The sequence below is a fragment of the Uloborus diversus genome, chromosome 6, assembly GCF_026930045.1.
Source record: "Uloborus diversus isolate 005 chromosome 6, Udiv.v.3.1, whole genome shotgun sequence".
In the NCBI taxonomy this organism is placed as follows: domain Eukaryota; kingdom Metazoa; phylum Arthropoda; class Arachnida; order Araneae; family Uloboridae; genus Uloborus; species Uloborus diversus.
In genome coordinates, this window is record NC_072736.1 from 66598089 (window position 1) to 66618431 (window position 20343).

The 20343-nt window shown below is 32.9% G+C and overlaps 2 protein-coding genes across 2 annotated transcripts in view; one reads left to right on the forward strand and one right to left on the reverse strand.

Moving 5' to 3' along the window:
• LOC129223896 (myophilin-like) overlaps nt 1–1457 on the forward strand; it is a 57210-nt gene extending 55753 nt beyond the window's left edge. Inside the window, exon 5 of the mRNA XM_054858271.1 lies at nt 929–1457. Within this exon, the coding sequence (XP_054714246.1) occupies nt 929–1099 (171 nt within the window). The 3' untranslated portion in view covers nt 1100–1457. The remainder of the gene's footprint in view (nt 1–928) is intronic.
• On the reverse strand, nt 1454–17628 carry LOC129223897 (probable 28S ribosomal protein S6, mitochondrial). The gene is made up of 3 exons (XM_054858272.1): nt 17396–17628; nt 11721–11860; nt 1454–1805 (listed from the first exon to the last, which is right to left on the reverse strand). The coding sequence occupies exons 1-3, from the start codon at nt 17438–17440 to the stop codon at nt 1538–1540; spliced, it is 453 nt and encodes a 150-aa protein (XP_054714247.1). The 5' UTR covers nt 17441–17628; the 3' UTR covers nt 1454–1537.
• Nucleotides 17629–20343: the final 2715 nt, after the last annotated feature.

The window sequence follows — 20343 nt, forward strand, 5'->3', positions numbered from 1 at the left end:
GTTTATTTTTGATTGGACGTCACCCATTTTGACTGAAGGAGGCGCTGATAGGAGCCCCTGCATCCACCAATCAATGGCAACGTAATAGAAACAGGGGTTCCCTGTAACGCCCTCTTTGTTGCCATGAGTTTCAGCAATTGTCACGGTCTATAAGAATTAAGTAGGGCCAGGGATAGATTTAAAAAAAAAAATCTTTTAAAAGAAAACCACAACTGTAAAGTGGTGTAAGTCACAAAACGCTGCGTTTCACATCTCACTGAGTATTGTTTCAATTTTTTGTGTTCGAACTTGGGATGTGCATAAGCAAATTGGTCGATTACCAATTAATCGGCTGTTGTTAATCGACAGAGTCAATTAATGATAATTTTTAACACCACCAATTTCTTATAATTTTGACTTTAGAAATAGTTAATCTTTGAAAGATGATTTATTTTTTTCCACTTTCCTAATTTTTCTGAAATAATTTTAAAATGTCATCCAACTTCTCTGACCCATTTTCATATTATTGTTAATAAAATTACATTATGTTAACTAGGCATGAAAACTTTTAAATATTAGGGGGTAACCTGTGGTCAGCAGGCTAATTTATGAGCACTTAATTAATATTTATTTTTTAATTATTAGTAGCCATTTAATCCAAGACTTTTATTCTATAAAAAAATTTAAACAGGTTATCTAGAAGTAATAGGCTAAAGGAGAAAAGAGGCACCCAAAATTACCTGCAAAACAATATTTATAAAATAATTTGTGTCACGCTTTTAAAACACCTTTGCCGGTTCAATTTTTTACCAATCTGGCTCCAAACCTGAACCACTGTCCGCTAGGTGTGGATTGCTAGATTTAAGCAACAACAAATGATATGGAATTAATTGAACTGATGTTCTTCATTTATTATGCTTACTTATAATATTTATTTGATCTATTTTAGGCATCTAAATTTGGTTTCAAAAGTATTGGGCCCAAAGAAGCTGAAGCCAATGTGCGTCAATTCAGCGACGAGCAACTCAAAGCAGGACAAGGAGTCATTAGCCTTCAATATGGATCAAATAAGGGCGCAAATCAAAGTGGAATCAATTTCGGGAATACGCGTCACATGTGAAGTCCATTACTTGTTTTAAACCTGCTCCTGCTTGCTGAAAGTGCAGAATACCCTCCAAAAAACTTAATCCTACATTATTATAAATGTGATTCAAACCAGCCAATTTCCAATACAGTAAAATAACTGTGTGCCGAGAAAAAAACATTGTTTAGGATTTATAGAAAATTCTTAAAAGCCATTTTTTACAGTGCAAGGCATTCATTTAAATTTTTTTTAATTTTATGAAATATTTTTTAAAGATCATGAATTGTTTACATTCCTAAAATATTTTCCACATGAAATTGTATGAAAAGTTGTAGTTTGTACTGTCCCCTATTTCTGTTTAGATGTAATTTTAATAAAAAATATTCTCAAATAACTAGTTCGTTTATTTAACTATATTATGAAAATACAATGGAGATGATACATTTTACTACAAAACACTATTTTAACTACCAATTACATGAACTCATGATACCAATTATGATATCTAAGATGCTTATAAACTGGTCTGGTTTTTGCTTTGTTCTTCTTACCATCTGTCAGAAGTTTCTGTACACTTTGTCTTAATGCTGGCGGTTGCATTTCTTCTTCTAATGTACAAGCTGCTTTAAAGTCTTCTGGTTCTTCAGTAATGCCAAGTCGCAAAATATCCACATCTCTTCTGCAGACGTCTTTTATCTCTGGAAATGAATGGTCTGAAGACATGAAGCGAAAGACAAAGTAACTGAAAAAAAAAGCATCTGTAGTGAAGATTATTAAAACTGCTTCTCTTATATTCAGTTAAGTATGACTAACTAAAAATGAAAGAAGCAGTTTACAAGTCAATCTAACTACCAAACGGCGCAAACTTGAGAACTGGACAAAATTCTGGATTTAGGTTAATTCCCACTAGATATGAACACAGGTGAAGTGGTTTGACTGCATAGGCCCTAGTTCGGTGGTAATGGGGGTTCAAAGTCTCTAATTTAGCTCCAGAAAAGCAATGGTTTTCCTTTGAAATAAACCTTTTCTCACTCTTTTCTTGATATTCCATTGCAGTATCACATAACTGAATGCATTCACAGTATAGAGTAAATTTCACTGCCCGTACTTTGTACTAACAAGAGACGCGACAGGTGTTAGGAGAGCAAATATTGTGCCAAATTTAAAATTCCAAAGAAAATGCTATCACAGTTTCGAAGCCAAACAAATGAATTTAGACCCACCTTGGTGCCGAACTAAAGCCTATGCACTCAAAATATTTTACCTGAGCTCATATCTAGTAGGAATTGATCTAAATCCAGAAGTTTATCCAGATTCGTGACCCTCAAGTTTTTGCCGTCTGAACCACACTAATTGGCAGGAATCCAGAAAATTGCAATGGAGTTTTATTGAAATTGGAAACTTTCATGCAATATCTACCCTTCCAAGACATTCAGCGTCTCTTTTCAGTACAACAAAGGAGGGGGAGGGGAAATTTATTCTGTATTGTAAATGCATTTAATTGGCTCATACTGCAATGCAAATGCCAGAAAATAGTTTCAACAAAAATTTAATTTCAAAGGAAAAAAACATTGCTTTTTTGGTCTCAAAATAACAACTTTGGACCCCCGTTGCAGCCAAACTAGAGCCTATGCAGTCAAACTGCTTCCCATTGGTTCATATCTAGTGGGATTTAATCCTAAATCCAGAATTTTGTCCAGATCTCTGACCCTCAAGTTCGTGCCATTTGGTAGTAAGAATATTTTAGTTAAATCCTTATCGCACAGTATGGACTTTTTTTATGCAATGACACTATTAAAAAGCGACATAAATAACATGTATGCCACATTTTGTGAAAAATTGGTTTAGTAAATTTTTATGGTAAAGGATGGGACATTGTATCAGTATGATCTGTTAGAGATGCAAAACTACAACCATTTTCTAAAATTTGGCAAATTTATTTTTCAATGGAAAATCTTTGTAAAGAGCAGTTTTTCTTTGTATACTTGACATACATAAGGGGCTCCTAATAATCATAAGGGTATTTAAATGGTTTTTTGTATAGCATGTCAAGCTATACAGTTCTGTTCCCTCAATCGGACCAGCTGGTTATTAGGACCACAATGGTCCTGTCCCCAAAATGTGGTCCTATTAATCGGAATCAACTGTATTACGATTTTAATGTATCAAGAGTAAGTAAAAATGATTTTAAAATGGACTTAAATAACTTACATAAAAAAAATTGAACTGAGGGGACACAAGGGTTAATGTACCAAACTTTAAAACTATGTCAATATCCTATAATGAGATTTTTAAATTTTTTAACACAATTGAGGCACTGAAGCATTTTTTCTGGAACATAATTATCTCGAATGATCAAATTTTATGCAAGCGACTTTTTATTTCTTTTTGGATTTCAGGATTTTATTTTTTGCGTGTGTCCTAAGATTGATCTAGTATTACCAATTAATCTAATCCAGGGTTCATACACTTGTGGTTAAAAAAAATTCTGACTTTTCCAGGTTATTTTTAAGAAAATTCCAGGTTACTTGTTTCATTCAAAATTAAGTTTAAGTAACAATATTTTCAAAATAATAAAAATTGTTTAAAGGAGCAATGTGCAAGAACTGAAACTTTTCCACTTGTAGATTTTAAAAAAAAAAAAATTCTCTCACATTTTGTTCAAAATTGTTTTTATTTGTTTACTACTTGTTGAAAACAAAGTACTTTCAACTTATTTTAACGTTTCTTTGATGCCACATGTCATGCATATTAGGGTTTTGCTGTACTCGTGCAGCAATCTTTCTCCACTTTTGGTTTAAAATTCTTTTTATTTTCTTATTAGTATGCAACACAAAACAATATTGAGCAAAGTACAAAGCTATTTTCCAGTATAAATATGATTTACTTGTTGCATCGATGGGCATACCATATAATGCATAAGAACAAAAATCAACATCCGTCAATCATAGGCATAGACCAGCGGTTCCCAACCGGTAGTTCCAAGCCCCTGGGGGTTCCCAAAAGGTTTTCAGGGGATTCGTGAAATAAAATATTGTAATGCCGGAGTTTTAACATGCCTGCTTCTGATAAAGTCTCATGTTCAAGTGGTTTCTTTCAAATTTCGCTCCTTTTTTATTCATTTGTCTCTCGCACATTCAATACTCTTAGCATGAAAATATTTGCATACTTGCTGGCACATTTTACATTTAAAGAAGTTAGTCTGTCATTGCAAAGTGCCGGTTTTAGCACTTTCATTGAGAATGATAGCCCAAAAGCCATTGTGTAAAAGCTCTACTTATGAATACAATGTCTTCGAATGAAAGATTTTGAAAGCATTCGTTTCCTCAGAAGTTTTTGATTGGAAAAGTTGATTAAACTTGATAAAAACATTACATCGAGCATATGCGATGGCGGTCCTAGTTCTTGCAAGGCCTTTATACTTATATATATATATATATATATATTGTAACAGATCCGGTGCGGCTTCCAACTTTCTTGAAAGGACGACACAGTTCTTGATTAAAAAATACAGGAAATTTATTTACACTATGTACAGGAAAGAGTCAACAACTGCTAAATTAATCATCAGCAATTAAACAAGTATCACTCAATACCGTAAACTCAACGGTTACACACATATTTACTTCCAAATACGAAAAACACAGCGAAATGCCTCACAATAAACAGAGCTAATACACTCTCAGTACAAATTCTCAATCGTAACTGAACTTTTTATCATGCGTAACGGCTTTTTATAACATCGAAAAGTTTCCTCTCAACTATTCCAGAAAATGCTACACCATTCTACACTTTCTTATTTCATTCACAAATTTTATCAATGAAAAAAAATAGAGGGTTCGTATACTTCAGCCAAATGTACGGCCAATGTATATTCATTACAAGAAACTATTTACAGGTTACGTTGCTACAATAATTACTATTTACAGAATTTGTAACAATATCATTATCAAACAGCTAGGCTCGTAGTCCTTTTCAAGAAGACTTATACCTAGAGATCTTTCTCATTTTACTGGAAGAAAAAAGTTCATTTACTTGATTTGAGGCAGCTCACTGAAAGGCATTTTAAAGATAGTTCTTTAATTGACTTCTGATTTAGTGATAGGATGTGTCATTTTCAAAGTTGATTGAAGCTCAACGCAGAATAATCACTGCATTTATTTTTTATTGAATTTGTTTTGCATTCATTTTTAGCGATCATTTAAGTTTGTAGCAATATTTGTAATTCTATATTTTGTAATTCTATATTTTGTAATTATGTTTTCGTTCTTGTGGTTCACGGTGGAGCAGCATCAAACTGAAAAAAAATCTCTCACATTTTATTGTCTATGTGTGTGCACGCTTTTTTTTTTTTTTTTGTTGCTTGTTACTTATTACGTAGTGCCCAAGAGGTTCGCCGACTTCTTTTGGAGTTTGGAAGGGGCTCGCAAAGGGGAATAGGTTGGGAACTGCTGACTTAGACCGATGTCAAAATAATCATCAAGTTTTTTTTTTCTTTTGCATATAAAGAATGCTTACCTTAAAATTAAAAGTTTTCTTCTCTAGAAAATAATTAATTTTTGAAAATTCATAGTTAATTGCACATTTACTATCAATAGTTTACGTTGAGATAAACATCCAATTATGTTTTGTAAATTTATGTCTACTTCTATCTTGCCAACGACTAAATATGACGACTAAGAAAAAATTTAAGATAAAAAATAGATTTTTGAATTTGTAGCATAAAAGTAGTTATAAATAATTAATAATCCTTAAGAAACTACATTTAAGACAAAATAGTCAGTTTTTAGCACATAAGCTCTAAATCAATTAGAAAAAAAAAAGTTCTGGAGATAAAATTTCACATTTTTCAAGAAAATAATTATGAATTATTGGGGAAAAGAGACATATTTTGTGCTGTTATCGATAGCTTACATTGCTATAAACATCCAATGCCATTTTCCGAAATTTAAGCACTTAAAAATCTTGTGTAACTGCCATCTTGGGAATGACTAAATATGGTGGCTAAGACAAAAATTAAGAAATAATTTTTTGAATTTGTAGCATGAAAATTATTTAAAAATAATAAACCTTCATCAAACTACAATTAAGTTGAAAAGTTTTTAGCACATTTGAGTCCAAGGTAGAGATGTAAAATTTCCGTAAATTTTGTGGAAAGTGGTGGAAAAAAAAACGTTTTTTTTACCTGCTTTTTTCGAGAAAAATTGGAAAAATTGTTTTTTTATGAATAAAAATAGGGTTTCTTAATAGCTCTGTGTTTCTTGGAACATATAAAGAGTTAAGCATTAAAAAATATATGCAATCCACATATCTTCTTTTTCTGCTTGACAGAAATACACATAATGGTAAGTTTAATTAGAAAAAAAAAACTTTTTGTTTTATAACTGAGAGCTTTCTTGGTTAAACGCCAGAAATAAGTCATTTGTTCAACCAATAATATTGGATAAGGTGTGTCTAATCATAACAATGACATTATCTATTTTATATTGCCTTTGAAATTTGAAATAATAATTGTGTAATTTTTGACTTTCAAAGATGATTAATATTGTTTGAAAAAAAAAAGTCTGATTTCCCTTCCTTACAATGTAATTTTACTGTCTGAAAATAAAAGCTATTGAGTTTTGATTTTTTCCCAACCCAGACTAAGTTCAATTCAAAACTAAATTGGTTTTTCTTTCCAACAGAAACCCCAAAACAAAACTGCGTAATAGTTTCTAAAGATGAACCAAAACTTAAACCGGAATTTCGGTTTATTCACATGGTCGTGCTAAGCACAGTAGGAAAAATAGTCATACTTGCACTTTTGAACAAAACTGAGTTATATATCGTATTTTACTTAATAAATAAAATGTTTTAGGGTCATTTTTGATCAGGAACTTTTTTTTTTAAATTCTGAAAATAATAATAATAATAAAAAAACATTTGAATCAATTATATAGAAGAGCCAAACTTTAAAACACAATATCTCAGCTTGAGGTCAACTGCAGATTTCACTTTTGTGCTTAGCACGGCAGTGTATACAGGGTGTGACGGAAAAAAAAAACTCTGACAAAGATTGCATCATTGAATGGAAGTAAAGTAATTTCATTTCACTGTGTGTCTTACTCAGTTTCGTCTCTCACTTTATCAGAAAATAATCTACAATATATCTCCTAGTTTATGTATTTCCCCCCCGTTTTTTTTACAATTTTAAGCAAAAGACCTGCTATCTTAAAGTCATTTAACCAAGTAGAACGACAGTTCGTTTGCTTGTTGTGCCTTGGCAAACAGTATTTGATGCAGTATGCTGCTTCAACTGGTTTGGAAAGGATAATCTATGTCCTGAAAATGAAAAAAAAAAAAAAAAAAAAACGAACAGTAAACCCTTCAGTTAATCGGCAGGTCACCCAAAAGTGAGTTCAATGAGAGAAATCCTTCATTTCCACAAGAGAAGTCATTCGTAAGATGGGAATTTGTGACCAATAAGTGCGACTAAAGGCAAAAACAGCTCAAACAGAAGTTTTACGAGTTCCAAAAGTTCAAGCATTCGTATGACTCCAAAGATGCCAGAAACGTTTGAGACGGGCTGCAAGTCCACGCTTGCAGAGATACCTTTCACTGATTTGCTGTTCAACCAGCTCATAACCCCTAGAACATGGACAAAATTCAAAGTCAGGATCTGCGATGGAATCAGCACAAGCGACAAAAAATCTCTTTTTTTGTGGATGAAGGCCATAAAATGAATCAAAAAAGTGTACCAGAAGGACATTTTAGAAGCTGTTGTACTTCTGTAGGCCTAAGACAATTTAGATGGGACATTTCAATTTGACTTCATACCAGTTCATATGGCAAAAAAATAAAAAAATAAAATAACAATGGTGGTGCAAGTAGCAGTGTTTTTGACATGATATCATCTCTAGAGTGGACGCTCTACTCGCTAGACCTCAATCCCATTTATTACATTGTATGGCCTGTTTCAGAGTTAAAGGACTACCCTAAATTACACATAAGTTTGGACTCTCTAAACTAATTGCTTTTATAGGGAATAGGATTCATTAAATGGCTTGTGGCCCTTGAATGAAAATTTCAATAAGCAGTTGCACCTCTGTATTACTTCAAAAGGCGGCCAGTTTGAATCCAATTCATTTATTGATTGCTAAAGGTCTTCTCATATTATCATTTTTTGTGTTTTTTAAATTAAATTTTTTAAATAAAGTTACATGAAAAATTGCTTGCCCTAATTTTTTTGCCACACCCTGTATATTTGGTTTGCATAGTCAGCAGAAACATAGTTCTGTGATTAAAGTTATGCTTGTTTGTTTTATGAAGACCAAAAATAAATTCTTCACTAAGGATATTGGTTTAATTTATTTTGCAAAATGAATTAAATGCTTTTTGCTCTATATGCAAATTATAGTATCATACATTGAATATTGCATCATCAAAGTTAGACAGTACTTCAACATACAAAGAGGGGGTGGGGGGGGGAGGAAATTGCATCAGAATTTAAGTATAAGAAATTTCTAATAACTTTTTGCTGAAAATTTCAATTAAACTTTCCTGAAAAGTTCAAAAAATTCATTTTTTAAATTTTTCTGCAGAGGAAATAAACTACTTCAGAAAAAAAAAGGCTTTTTTTATGACTGTTTTCATCTCTAGTCCAAGGCAATGATGACAAGATTAAATTTTAAGAGCAAAATTTTTTATTTCTCAAGAAAATTACATATTTAAAATAAAATTAAAAAAAAAAAAAAACAATTTGCAGCACAATTTGGATTATTTTCATTAGTTTTTAGTTAAAGAAAACATCTAATTCTGCTTTGTTTTTGGAAACTTTGGCATTTAAGCATCGTGTCTACTTCCATCTTATGAATGACCAAAAATGGCTACTACGTTTCACACGTAGCTGAAAAGACTTTTTGATTAAAAAAAAAGAAAAAAATTTGAATTTTGAATTCAAATTATGTTTTTCGCAATCACAAACTTCGACAGAATTGTGAAATTTTGAATTCAAATTATGTTTTTTGCAATCACGAACTGCGACAGGACCATACTCATTGGAGTTAATGTTTCTAGAAATGGCTCCTGTCCCCCCAAGCCTGCCCCTCCTCCAGGGCAGTTACGTGTGCATAGTTGTATGTGTGTGTATGTGTAGGCTTGTGTGTGTGCGTAGACCTGTGTGTATGCACGTAGGCGCGTGTGAGTGTATGTGTGTGAAGTTGTGTGAGCGTGAGTGTGTGTAGGACATAGACGTCTCTGATCAGGAGAAGCGGATAACTGGAGGAGCCGGGCCTGCAGAGGAGGGTGGGCGGTGGTGCTGCAGAGACCCCTGGTCTAAACTGAAAAAGGAACTGGACATCAAAAACGGTAAAGTGACGACAATAAGCAATCGTGATTGCTCAAAAAAAAAATGATTTTCCCGATCGACCCCACCATCCGCAGGCTTGTGCTTCAGAAGCAGTAAAAAGTCTTATCCCCTGAGTTTGTGCATAATTCCTTTTCACCCTAGGAATTTTTTTTCTTGTGAACTATTGAGAGGCAAAAATGGCGTCTGCAGAAGTTTTTTCTTTTTGGGTCGCCTTTTTTTTATTGCTAGCGTCATTTTGCCTTATAACTTTTACAATTTCTTTCAGGAAACATCGATAAAATTGAAGATTAGATCTTATGGTTCAAAATTCCCTCGAAAAACAAAAGTTTTGGGGGCAAAATTGAAAATTTCCCTGACATTTTTAACTATCTCATTTCTCCTGACAATTCCAGGTTTTCCCGGAGCGTACAAAACCTGCGAATTTTAATATTTTTAATACTTATTTCCAAACAGGATTGTTTTTACTATATGTTAATGTTGTTACTATGTTGAATCTTCTAGGAATTTCTTTCTTTTTTCTTTCATTGAAAAAAAAATAAATTTTACGAAACTGATCATATTTTTAAAATCAGAATTCACTGAAAGGTACATTAGCACACTGCTGAAACGTTCAAGACATTAGTCTAAATTTTTAAAAAGTAATTGAAAATAAATTCAAATAAGTAGAAAAATGCATAAAGAATCCTATATTTTGTTTTTAAATGTGAACAAATTATAGAAAATAATTTCAAAAATTAAATTATAATAATATAAGCATCAGGGTGCCAATGGTTTAAATCAAAATAGTCACACTTTGTGATTCTACATTTGTATTTACATAAATTTGTTTATGAGTTATTATTTGTTTTGGTGCAGTAGCAAATAATAGATTCAATTAAAATTTAAATATTTTAGTGCTTGTACTTATCATTTCAAAATCATGTACAGTGAAACCTGTGTATAACTATACTGTCTATAACGATAACCTTTCTATAACAATATTTTTTTTTGGCCCAAGCAAAATGTCAGCATGAATAATCAAACTGTACATAACGATAACCTGTCTATTACGGTATTTTTTTTAGGTCCCCACAATATCGTTGTAGACAGGTTTTACTGTAAAAAAGGGGTTATAAAAGGCCAGTAAAAATACACAAACTGTTTGGAAAGGAGGGAAGACTAACTTGTGGTTAAAGCAATTTTCCCGCACTGAAAATTTGATAAAACAGTATAGTGTAATGAACCCTTTTTTTTTAAGTGTTCAGTTAGTAACTTTTTGTTTCTTCTTCTTTTTTTTTCATTTATTTTATGTATTGCAAAACATGGACAAAATGACCAAGAAAAGAAAATACGTGTAAACACAAACTTACAAATGAGCCACATAAAGCAGAGAGCTATGAATATGGGGGGGGGGGGGGGTGCCATTTTATTGGGCCCAATGTCTTACTTACAAAATTTAGGAGTGAAGTTATTTTGACAGATATGATGCTTAACTTGCATTTTTATTGTAATTTCATCAATGCTGTAACAGTAAATTAATAAATCAGTTTCACATAAACAGTTCAGTTTATCAAAACTTAAATAAATAACAGGTCCCAACTCCCACTATATTAAAATCTACCATCACACTTAAAATTTAGACAGTGTAATTGCACACAAAAACAAGATTAAATAGACGCCATTAAGTACATTTTATCAAGGTGGCATTATTCCTATTGCTTTTACACTTTAAAATGAAAGAAAAAAAGAAACACTCCCAGCAGCCATTTTAACATTTTAGCCTGCAGTATATAAACTATTATATTCACTTAACAGTATGTTCAAGAAAGCATCATTGAGGGAAAATAATCAAATTAATGAAAAAAAAATCGACCACAGTTGCCAGACATGAAAAACAGCAGTGAACCATAAGGGTAAGTATCAAGTCACTATTATGTGACTTGGAATCACCCATTATTTTCTTTATAGCACAGAGCGGGATGTAGGGGAGAGCAAGCTGAATCCTTGCCTCAGGCGGCAAATTCACTCTATTTCTTTCTTTTTCATAGTCACTTGATATGCAAACTTAAGAAGAAAGATGGGTAAGGGCAGCAGTTCTAGTTTTTGCACCAGCTCAGATAAAATGGAACATTTGGCTCTGCTGTAGCATCTCTAACTTTGTAATTAAAAAAGAATTCATTTTTATGAGGTGAATATTACAAAGGGAAAAGATGATTTGCACATTCGTTTTAGTTATGTACAACTATTTGGACATGTTACAGCAACATTATGATATAGTACAAAAATTCAGAATCATTTCGAAACCTCAATAATGTTAATATTTTGACCTACCTGCCTTTCGTGAAGTAACGTGAATGTGCGTAAAATTTATAAGGTAATTCTTTGGTGCCATGATTTTCTATCTTTTGCAGAACTACTTTGTTTTCCAATAAAAGGGATCCAATCCTTTTCAAGGTGGCTGTGAGTTCTGACTGCAAATTAATAAATTTCAAGAAATTAAGCATTTGTAAGATTATAAATATAGTGAAACTTCTCTAGAGCGACCACTCTCCGTTTCTGAAAAAACTGGTCGTTAATGGAGGTTGGTCGCTCTTGGAGGTCATTTTCGAACATGCAAATATAGCACCATAGTTGTTATTTACCTTCTTCCTGCAGTGTATTAACCAAGAACATTATCATAGGAATGTATTTAAATAAAGAAACTTTTTTTTTAAATTTTAAATGTAAAATATACTTTTTACATGATTTTTCTATTTAAAAACTAATAGCTTTAAAATTTGCAAACTTCAGATTCATTCTTTTTCCTAAAACAACTTTAGTTTCTAGTTTAGATTTTCGTTGCAAAAATAAATTAATAATGTGTCCTTATTATTAGTGCAAGATAAGATTGTCTATTTCTGTTACAGTTTGTTGTGCTGACATTTTTTTTTTTTTTTTACTGCTAATTTCCTTTAATTTCCTTTCTGATTTTCTTTTCTTGTGTAAGTTCAAGAATTCTGCACGTTTCTCGAGTGTGAGATTGCTTGGTTTTTCAAAATTCTGACTGCAATGTATGGTATGGGGATGAAAAGCAGAATGCAAATTCGCTGAAACCAACTCTTGAGCTTTCAAAGGCACAATAAAAATAGATTTTGTCCACTCTGATGAAGTAGGAATGCTCCGTTCTAACCCCCTCTCCCGTAAGCACCCAAGAAATTCCAAGAAACAACAGTTTAACAAATTTCTATTCTTATCAACCTCCCTCAATGAAAGGTGCACACTTGACTTGCCTTGAGATTTGCATGTGCCACCTTAACTTCCCTAGGGTCCGAAAAACAATGCCCCCTTTTTGTGATTTTAAGGAGGTTCCAAGCAGAGAGCAAGAAAGGAACACGTTTGAACCCACTGGAGAATAGATTTTAAGGGGAGGACTGGAAGTTGGCTAACATAACGTCACTCTTCAAGAAGGGGTCTAAAGGTAATGCTGGGAATTATAGACCTGTAAATCTGACTTCAGTGATTTGTAAGATTTTAAAAGTTTTGATCAAAATTAAGATCATGAATTTCTGTAAGATTAATAGTCTGTTGACTAGTTTGCGGTATGGGTTCAGGAAAGGTAAATCCTGTGCTACTAATTTATTTATTGCATTTCTACGACAAGGTTACCTCAGATTAAAAAGCGATAGCTTTGTGCAAGGTAAATTAGATAAAAATGGAACAACGTTTAAAAGCACAAAAAGGATAAAAAGTTTTTAAAAACGCAGACATGTTTCGGAGGCAATAGCCTCCTTCCTCAGTGCGAAATGAACAAATGGATGAATCAAGGTCAAGGGAGAGTTTAAATGCATAACCGGAAAAACATTGACCAATCAGCTATCAGCGAGTACTGAGGCAAAATATGACGTATTCTAACATGTAAGATTGAATAAGATTGGAGAAAAATGCGGAACAGCAAAAGACTCATTGCAAAGATTATTTAAGTTTTTATGAATGTAAGAGGATTCCAGAAAATCTAATTCACCTACTGTTGTAGGTCTGCAAATGATCTTGGCCTCCGAAAAGACAAAATTGTGCCCTGTGTCCCAACAATGTTTAGCAATTGAAGATTTGTTCAGTTCCTGTTTTTTAATGTGGTTTTCATGTTCTTTCAAACGAAATTTGAGTGAACGCCTTGTCTGTCACACACAGGGCGACAAAGGACCCTTGACCTCGATTCATCCATTTGTTCATTTCGCACTGAGGAAGGAGGCTATTGCCTCCGAAACATGTCTGCGTTTTTAAAAACTTTTTATCCTTTTTGTGCTTTTAAATGTTGTTCCATTTTTATCTAATGGGCAATTCCATGGTGTCGGACGTAAAAAATGAAGAAAAATTTTTCAGTTTTAATTCCATTTACCAAATATAAACTGTTCCAAAATGATCAAATTTATTTACAAGATACTTACTACATCCCACTGAATAAAAAATCATGTTAGTTTTTCAAAATAGATCCCTAAAGTATAAATTAAAAAAATTTAAACAGTTGGTGTCAGACGTAAACACACAAATAGTAAAATTGATGGCTCACTTAAAAATGATTAAAAGTCTGTGAATTGGCTTACATTTTAATTTTAAAAACAGCATAATTCTAAAGTACACTTATGATTGAAGCATATATTACAGTTTTCAAATGATATTATAAGGAATAAAATTATATAGATATGTAAATTATAGGTTACATATACTGAAACAAAATTTACCAAGTAAATTCAAAAGTAGGGTTGATTGGGAGAAGTGGGACATTGGGGTAAGTGGGTCACTCCCCCCAAAACTGAAACATCCATATGGTTTTTATACTTTTTTACATTGATCATGTCATGGTTCATCATAGTGATTAGTTTTGCATATATTTGGTTAAGTGGAATTTTTTTCTAGGTCAGAGAACTTAGTCAAAAAAAAAAAAAAAAAAAAATCTGAACAATATTTTTTGGCGAGTTTAAGCAGCATTTTTTAAAGAAGTGTTTCCCGGTTAGCATTTATTTTTTTATGATCATTAAACATTCATGTACAGTTTAACTTAAAGTGCATACTGCAATCAGAATTTTTGAGTAAAATATTATTAAAAACTGTTTTCCCACTTACACCGTAAAATTTTGCTATAAGACATCCCCACACTATGGGGTAAGTATTCCCCCCCCCCTTAACAGTGAGGATTTGAAAATCAAAAGCAACTTTGATGAAATAGTTGTATTACTGAAATACAAGACAACTATGATGACTTAGTAGGAATTGATAGTTCAGCTAATAAAGCTGGTGATTAGTTATTTGTGAAACTTACATGAAAGAACACCATCAAGATTTATATGGGTTGAATGTTGATAATGGTTCTTCCTTAGCCAACTTTACATAGACGCCGTTATTTAGTGTTTCTAATTTCTTTTTACACTTATAGTTTTGGCAAATTTGTCAAAATTGATCTTAATCATTTGTATTACGTTCATTCAACACACCTTTTCTCAAAAGGGGTCCTACTTATCCCTATCAACCCTAAATGTATATACAATAAATTCACAAAGTTGCTTTTTATGCATGTTTCACTTTAACTTTGAAATTAAAGGCAAAAAAAGGAAAAACACAGTTGAAAACATATGCTATTTAAAGGAATGTAACAGTGTCAGACGTAAATGGTGTCGGACGTAAAATTTTCTTTACGTCCGACACCTAGATTTTAGTAAAAAATATTCACTTGTTACAAAATGAAAATAGGTTACATCAAAGAGATTGAAATTCTTACTTTGTACCTAAAAATACATGTATGTAGCTTTAAAATTATTGGCTCAGCATAATTAACTGCCCATTTTGGTGTCGGACGTAAAACACTTAATGTATCCCAGAGGAATTCTTTTACAAATCAAAATGAATTATATTTTGACGAATTTTTGCTACATCACCAGCAACACTCTGTATCTTTAAATGGTTATTCATCTCCATTCATAATATTAGCATGAATGTTTTGGAAAAAACCGAATTTCTTCGAGAGTCTCCAAATATGGCTTGAAAATACTCAAGATGTTGACCTTGGTTCAACCTGCTGTAACTTATTTATAACTGAAGTGATCAAATTTTAGACAGGCATTTCAAAATATGCAACTTTTTACTTTTAAAATGACACCTCATTTGTTTACATATTTTAATTTTGAAAATTTGATCAGCTGGTTGACCTTATCATGGAATTGCCCTAATTTTATCTAAGGTTACCTGAGCTTTAGATAACAAAAAATGTGTGGATGTTTATATTGATTTTCAAAAAGCTTTTGACAAGGTACCGCATGTTACTCTTCTCAGTAAACTGGCTGACATAGAAATAGGAGGAAAAACTTTACTTTGGTTTAGAAATTGGTTCACTGGTAGGAAGCAAAGAGTAGTTGTGAGAGGAAATCATTCTAATTCTCAGGGATCAGTTTTAGGGCCTCTTTTTATTATTATCTTTATAAATGACATCAATGATAATATTTCTGGAAGCATGAATTGTTTTGCTGATGATGTAAAAGTTTTGGGGATTGTCCAAAATGAAGAACAAGTAAAACAGATTCAAGAGGATTTAGATCATATTACTAAGTAGGTGGATAAATAGGGTATGGCAGTTAATGTAGGGAAATGTCAAGTTCTACACTTCGGTCATGGAAATAAGCGTACGAGTTAACATTTACAGGGCTCAGTCATTAGTCAGGCAGAAAATGTTATGGATCTGGGTATCTTAATAAATCAAAACTTCAAGTTTAGTGAACAGTGCAGCATTGCAAGTAACAAAGCCGACAAAAATGCTTAGGTTTATCAATGATTTTTTTCAAACAAATTGAAGAAGGTTCTTCTACCTTTATATAGGAGTTTAGGAAGACCCCATTTAGAGTATGCTGTGCAATTTGGGTCGCCTTATCCGAGGAAAGATATTTCTGTATTAGAAAGGATTCAAAGAAGGGTAACTAGACTAGTAAGGGGACTTTCAGATTTAGATTATGATACCAGACTTAATAGGCTTAATATGTATAGCATGGAGCAAAGGAGGATCAGAGGGGACATAATTCAGTTATTTATATTTATCTAAATGAAAGATGTTAAAGGATAAAATTTTTGCATGGAAAGCAGGACGAGAGGTCGTTTTAAGCTATTTAAATCTCAGGCTAACTTGGAAATCAGGAAAAACTACTACTTTAGTAAGGTCGTGGGCACTTGGAACAGCTTACCAGAAGGGGCGATAATGAGCAAGGGGGTGGATAGCTTTAAGAGGGTCACTGATCTTCAATGGGGACTAATTAATTGCCTAGGACCAGCCTAGCTGGGCCCAGAGCGCCTGTTATTATTCGTCACATTTGTATTTGTATTTGAATCTAGATAGTTAAAATCCAGAAAACCCGGGCAATAAGCAAAGAAAATCTTTAATAATCTTAAATAAGTAGACACAGGGCCAGCCTACCGTGCACAATTTATTATTTTATATCCGACTTTTTTACATCTTAGAAAAGATTGATTGAGCTCAAGGATCATTACCCAGGTTCACGGAATGTAGGGGGGATTCGTCATAAATGCATAGCAAGGACGTGCAGGGCCTGCAAGAGCCAGCAGCCCCCTCCAGCCATGCAACTAATATTACTCCGATGTGCGCCCTCCCCCCCCCCCCCCGAAGGGTCAGGCCCAAAATTTCTGGCCATAGGCTGTATAAAAATATTACATAGATCCACCAAAGAAAAAAAGCCACACAGTAACTACTGACATGAAAAGATAGGTCAATTTAAACGCAAAATTAAAAAAAAAAAGCAAAAATTGCAAAAATTAATTCAGTAGAAAAGTTTTCACCCACTTGGCATGTTTCACGTTAAGATAATTCCCCAACACAAAAATGACAAATTGAGAAAACTCTCATACAACAAATACCAGGAATTTATTCAAAATATAAAAATGTAATAGAAATTTTTCATCCAAAAAAAAAATACATAAAACATTTTGCAAAAATAGAACACACAAGTAGTACTTGCAAATGCAAAACTTACCCGAGGCATAACTTTCAATACTACAGACAGCTCATGTACCGGCATTTTTAAATCGATTAAGTTGATTGCTTACAAATAAAAATATGAATTTTGCTTAAAACAAAAAGGAATATTATTTATCATATCATTTTAAGCAATAACTAATATGTACGTATCTTTCAGAGAAATGAGAAGCAATTGTAATATTTACGTTTTCGTTGTGTTTACATCTAAGAGTGCCAAGATGTTGCCAGTTTGAATTATACATTATTTCGAACCGGTTGGCACTGGCATCGTTCGTTCGAGATGCAAACAAATGCATATCCATGGAGATATAAGAAGGAGAGAAATCTCCTACGAATGGCAACACCTGAAAACGGCTCAAAAATTTCACTTTCTCACCATGAGCGCTGTCGTCGATTTATAAAGAGATCGGGTTTCCGGTTTTAATGGCAACATTTCCGGTTTCCATATTACAGTGTAAACAAATCTGATTTCAGACCTTCTTCATGCAAAGATTAATGGTTCTTTTATCGATTGAATGTTCTTAGGAACATTTTTTTACCTTCGTGATGAAAAGAAATTTAGTTTTTTCACTGCATCTGTTTCTAGTTGCATTCCGATTACATTTCATTTCATAATATGGTTCATGATTATTGCTTCGTGTCGAATTGCACTGTGAGAAATTAAGCTGAAAGTAGCTCAAATTAAAAGGGAAAATTTACCCATATTTATTGAGACCCAGAGTGAGTAATTAAAAGAGCATATGAAACATCTGACCTAAATGCTACTATTTTCTTTTTTTTTAATTGTAAAATCAAAGAAAATAATTTAACTTGCCCTGTTATAAAAATTCTGAAGCAATTTGTCCAACTCCTAAGTGAATTGCCACAAACTTTTGCTTAGGATTTTTTTTAATAAACTGAAATTTCATATGCAAACCTTTAATATGTTCTTTCTATATTTTCTTTTTATCTCAATGAAAGAAAAATCAGTTAACACGTAAATCTGGTACACTATGTATATGCTTATGTTCCATTTATTTATTAAAATATACATATAAAAATAGACACATGTATAATAAACCTGCTGTTTATACTGGTATCCATTGGTCCATAATTTTATCAAATTCCTCTTTTAACCACACAAAGGGCCAAAATTAGGGCATCATATGGTTATACTCAATGTGAACTTACAGCACATTGGTCCTGTATTCAGCACTTCAATAGAAATCATTATGTCTGGTGCTCTTCAAGTAAATTTGTTTTTCATAAAAATTCATAACGACAAGTTCTTATGAGGTGGAACATGCAAGCAAATGACCAAATTACTGTAGGGGGGAAGGGGGAGAGACAATCTGAAAAAATGGCAACTGAGACAGTGTTTTAATGTGTTGAAAAATATAATTACATTAACTATAAGAAACTAACAGCACTTTCAATTAATTAAAGTTATTGGTCGTAAGTTCCTGTCAAAGGCAGTGGCACAGCCATGGGAGGGGTTTTGGGGTTAAAACCCCTCCCAGAACACAAGCACATTCATTTCCTCCATTAAGATCAAGGGAAAAAGCAGAGTATTTGAGCTTTTCCAAGCGGAATAGGTTTCAACAAAATATTTTACTGTTTTTAATCGGGAAGCAGTCAGAAATTACTTTTCAATTCTTAAATATAAAAGTTGTATTTCATGATAAGCACCTCACGTCCCCCCTGGTATAAGATAGCTAAAATGGTGTCAATAAAGCTCTACAGGGTATCATGGTCCCTCAGCACTTCCATTTTTGCACAACTCCTTTTTAGGGACATCTAGTGAGAGAAAGCCTACCGCACCCGATTTTCTGAGGCTCTTAACCAATTCTCATCGAAAGATCGAAACCGTTATTAGCTAGCATTTGACATTCAAAAATACATGAATGTATTTTAGGAGGAGCTTTTAAGTGATCTCACGAAAAACACGCAAAAAATGAATATGAGATTAAAGTAAAACTAATAATAAATATTCTGTGCTTTTCCCACTTTCTTCGTTTCAGTGACATCAATATGAATTATTAATTGTTTTTAAGAAGTTACTTAGAATGAATAATTACTAATCTGTAGAAATTCTTTGATATTGAATAATTACGCACAAGGGCACCCATATGCAAAATTTTAAGGGGGGGGCTCAAAAATTTTCCCCATGGTTTAGCAAAATATTTTCCCCATGGAAACTGATTTTAGTACAGATTAAAGATGTTAAAATTTGACATTTTTTTATAACTTATTCATGATTGGCTCATATTAGTCATTAATAGCTGGAAAAGAAATTTTTATACATTTTTGCAAAGAAAAAAGCACTAAAAGCAAGGAAGTTCTCATTTCTAAGGGGGGGCTTGAGCCCCCCCCCCCACCCCTTATATGGGCGCCCTTGATTACGCATTGTAAATGAATGATAAAGAAAGCAACAATTTTTGATTTTGAAAACCCCTCCCAGAAAAATTTTCAGGCTGCGCCACTGGTCAAAGGTTGTATAATATTGGTCACTTAAAAGATCGCAAGTATTGTAAGACTCCACGGATTATCCGGCATGCAAGAAAATCTGAAATTCCTTGCATGTTTGACAACCACACTTTATTTTTCCAGCATGCCTGCTAATGCAAGGTAATACGGTAATTTGAATATTGACATTTTGAATTTAAATTATGTTTTACATTTACGAGCAGGGCCAATCCTAGCAGATGTGCAGCTCATGCACTGCACGCGAGCCGGCCGAGAGCAAGGGGCGGCCGCAGACCACACATAGCTCTATGAGTTAAGCAAAATTCCTCAAGAATTCTTAACGATATAACTTTTTAGAGGTCGAATAAGTATGCTAATTTTAAAATGTTTTGTCCAAGCAAAGTAATTCCTGAATTTCCAATAGCATAGCATTGTTTGAGAAAAATAGAAAGTGAGTGCACAAGTTTGCTTGAATATTCCCCACTCTTTTCTCCTTGC

Coding starts and splice junctions, on each gene's coding strand:
- LOC129223897 (XM_054858272.1), bottom strand. CDS start 17,440: ATGCCGGTACATGAGCTGTCTGTAGTATTGAAAGTTATGCCTCGG. Junction 11,861..17,395: donor TATTGAAAGTTATGCCTCGG/GTAAGTTTTGCA, acceptor ATTAATTTGCAG/TCAGAACTCACAGCCACCTT. Junction 1,806..11,720: donor CGTTACTTCACGAAAGGCAG/GTAGGTCAAAAT, acceptor TTTTTTTTTCAG/TTACTTTGTCTTTCGCTTCA.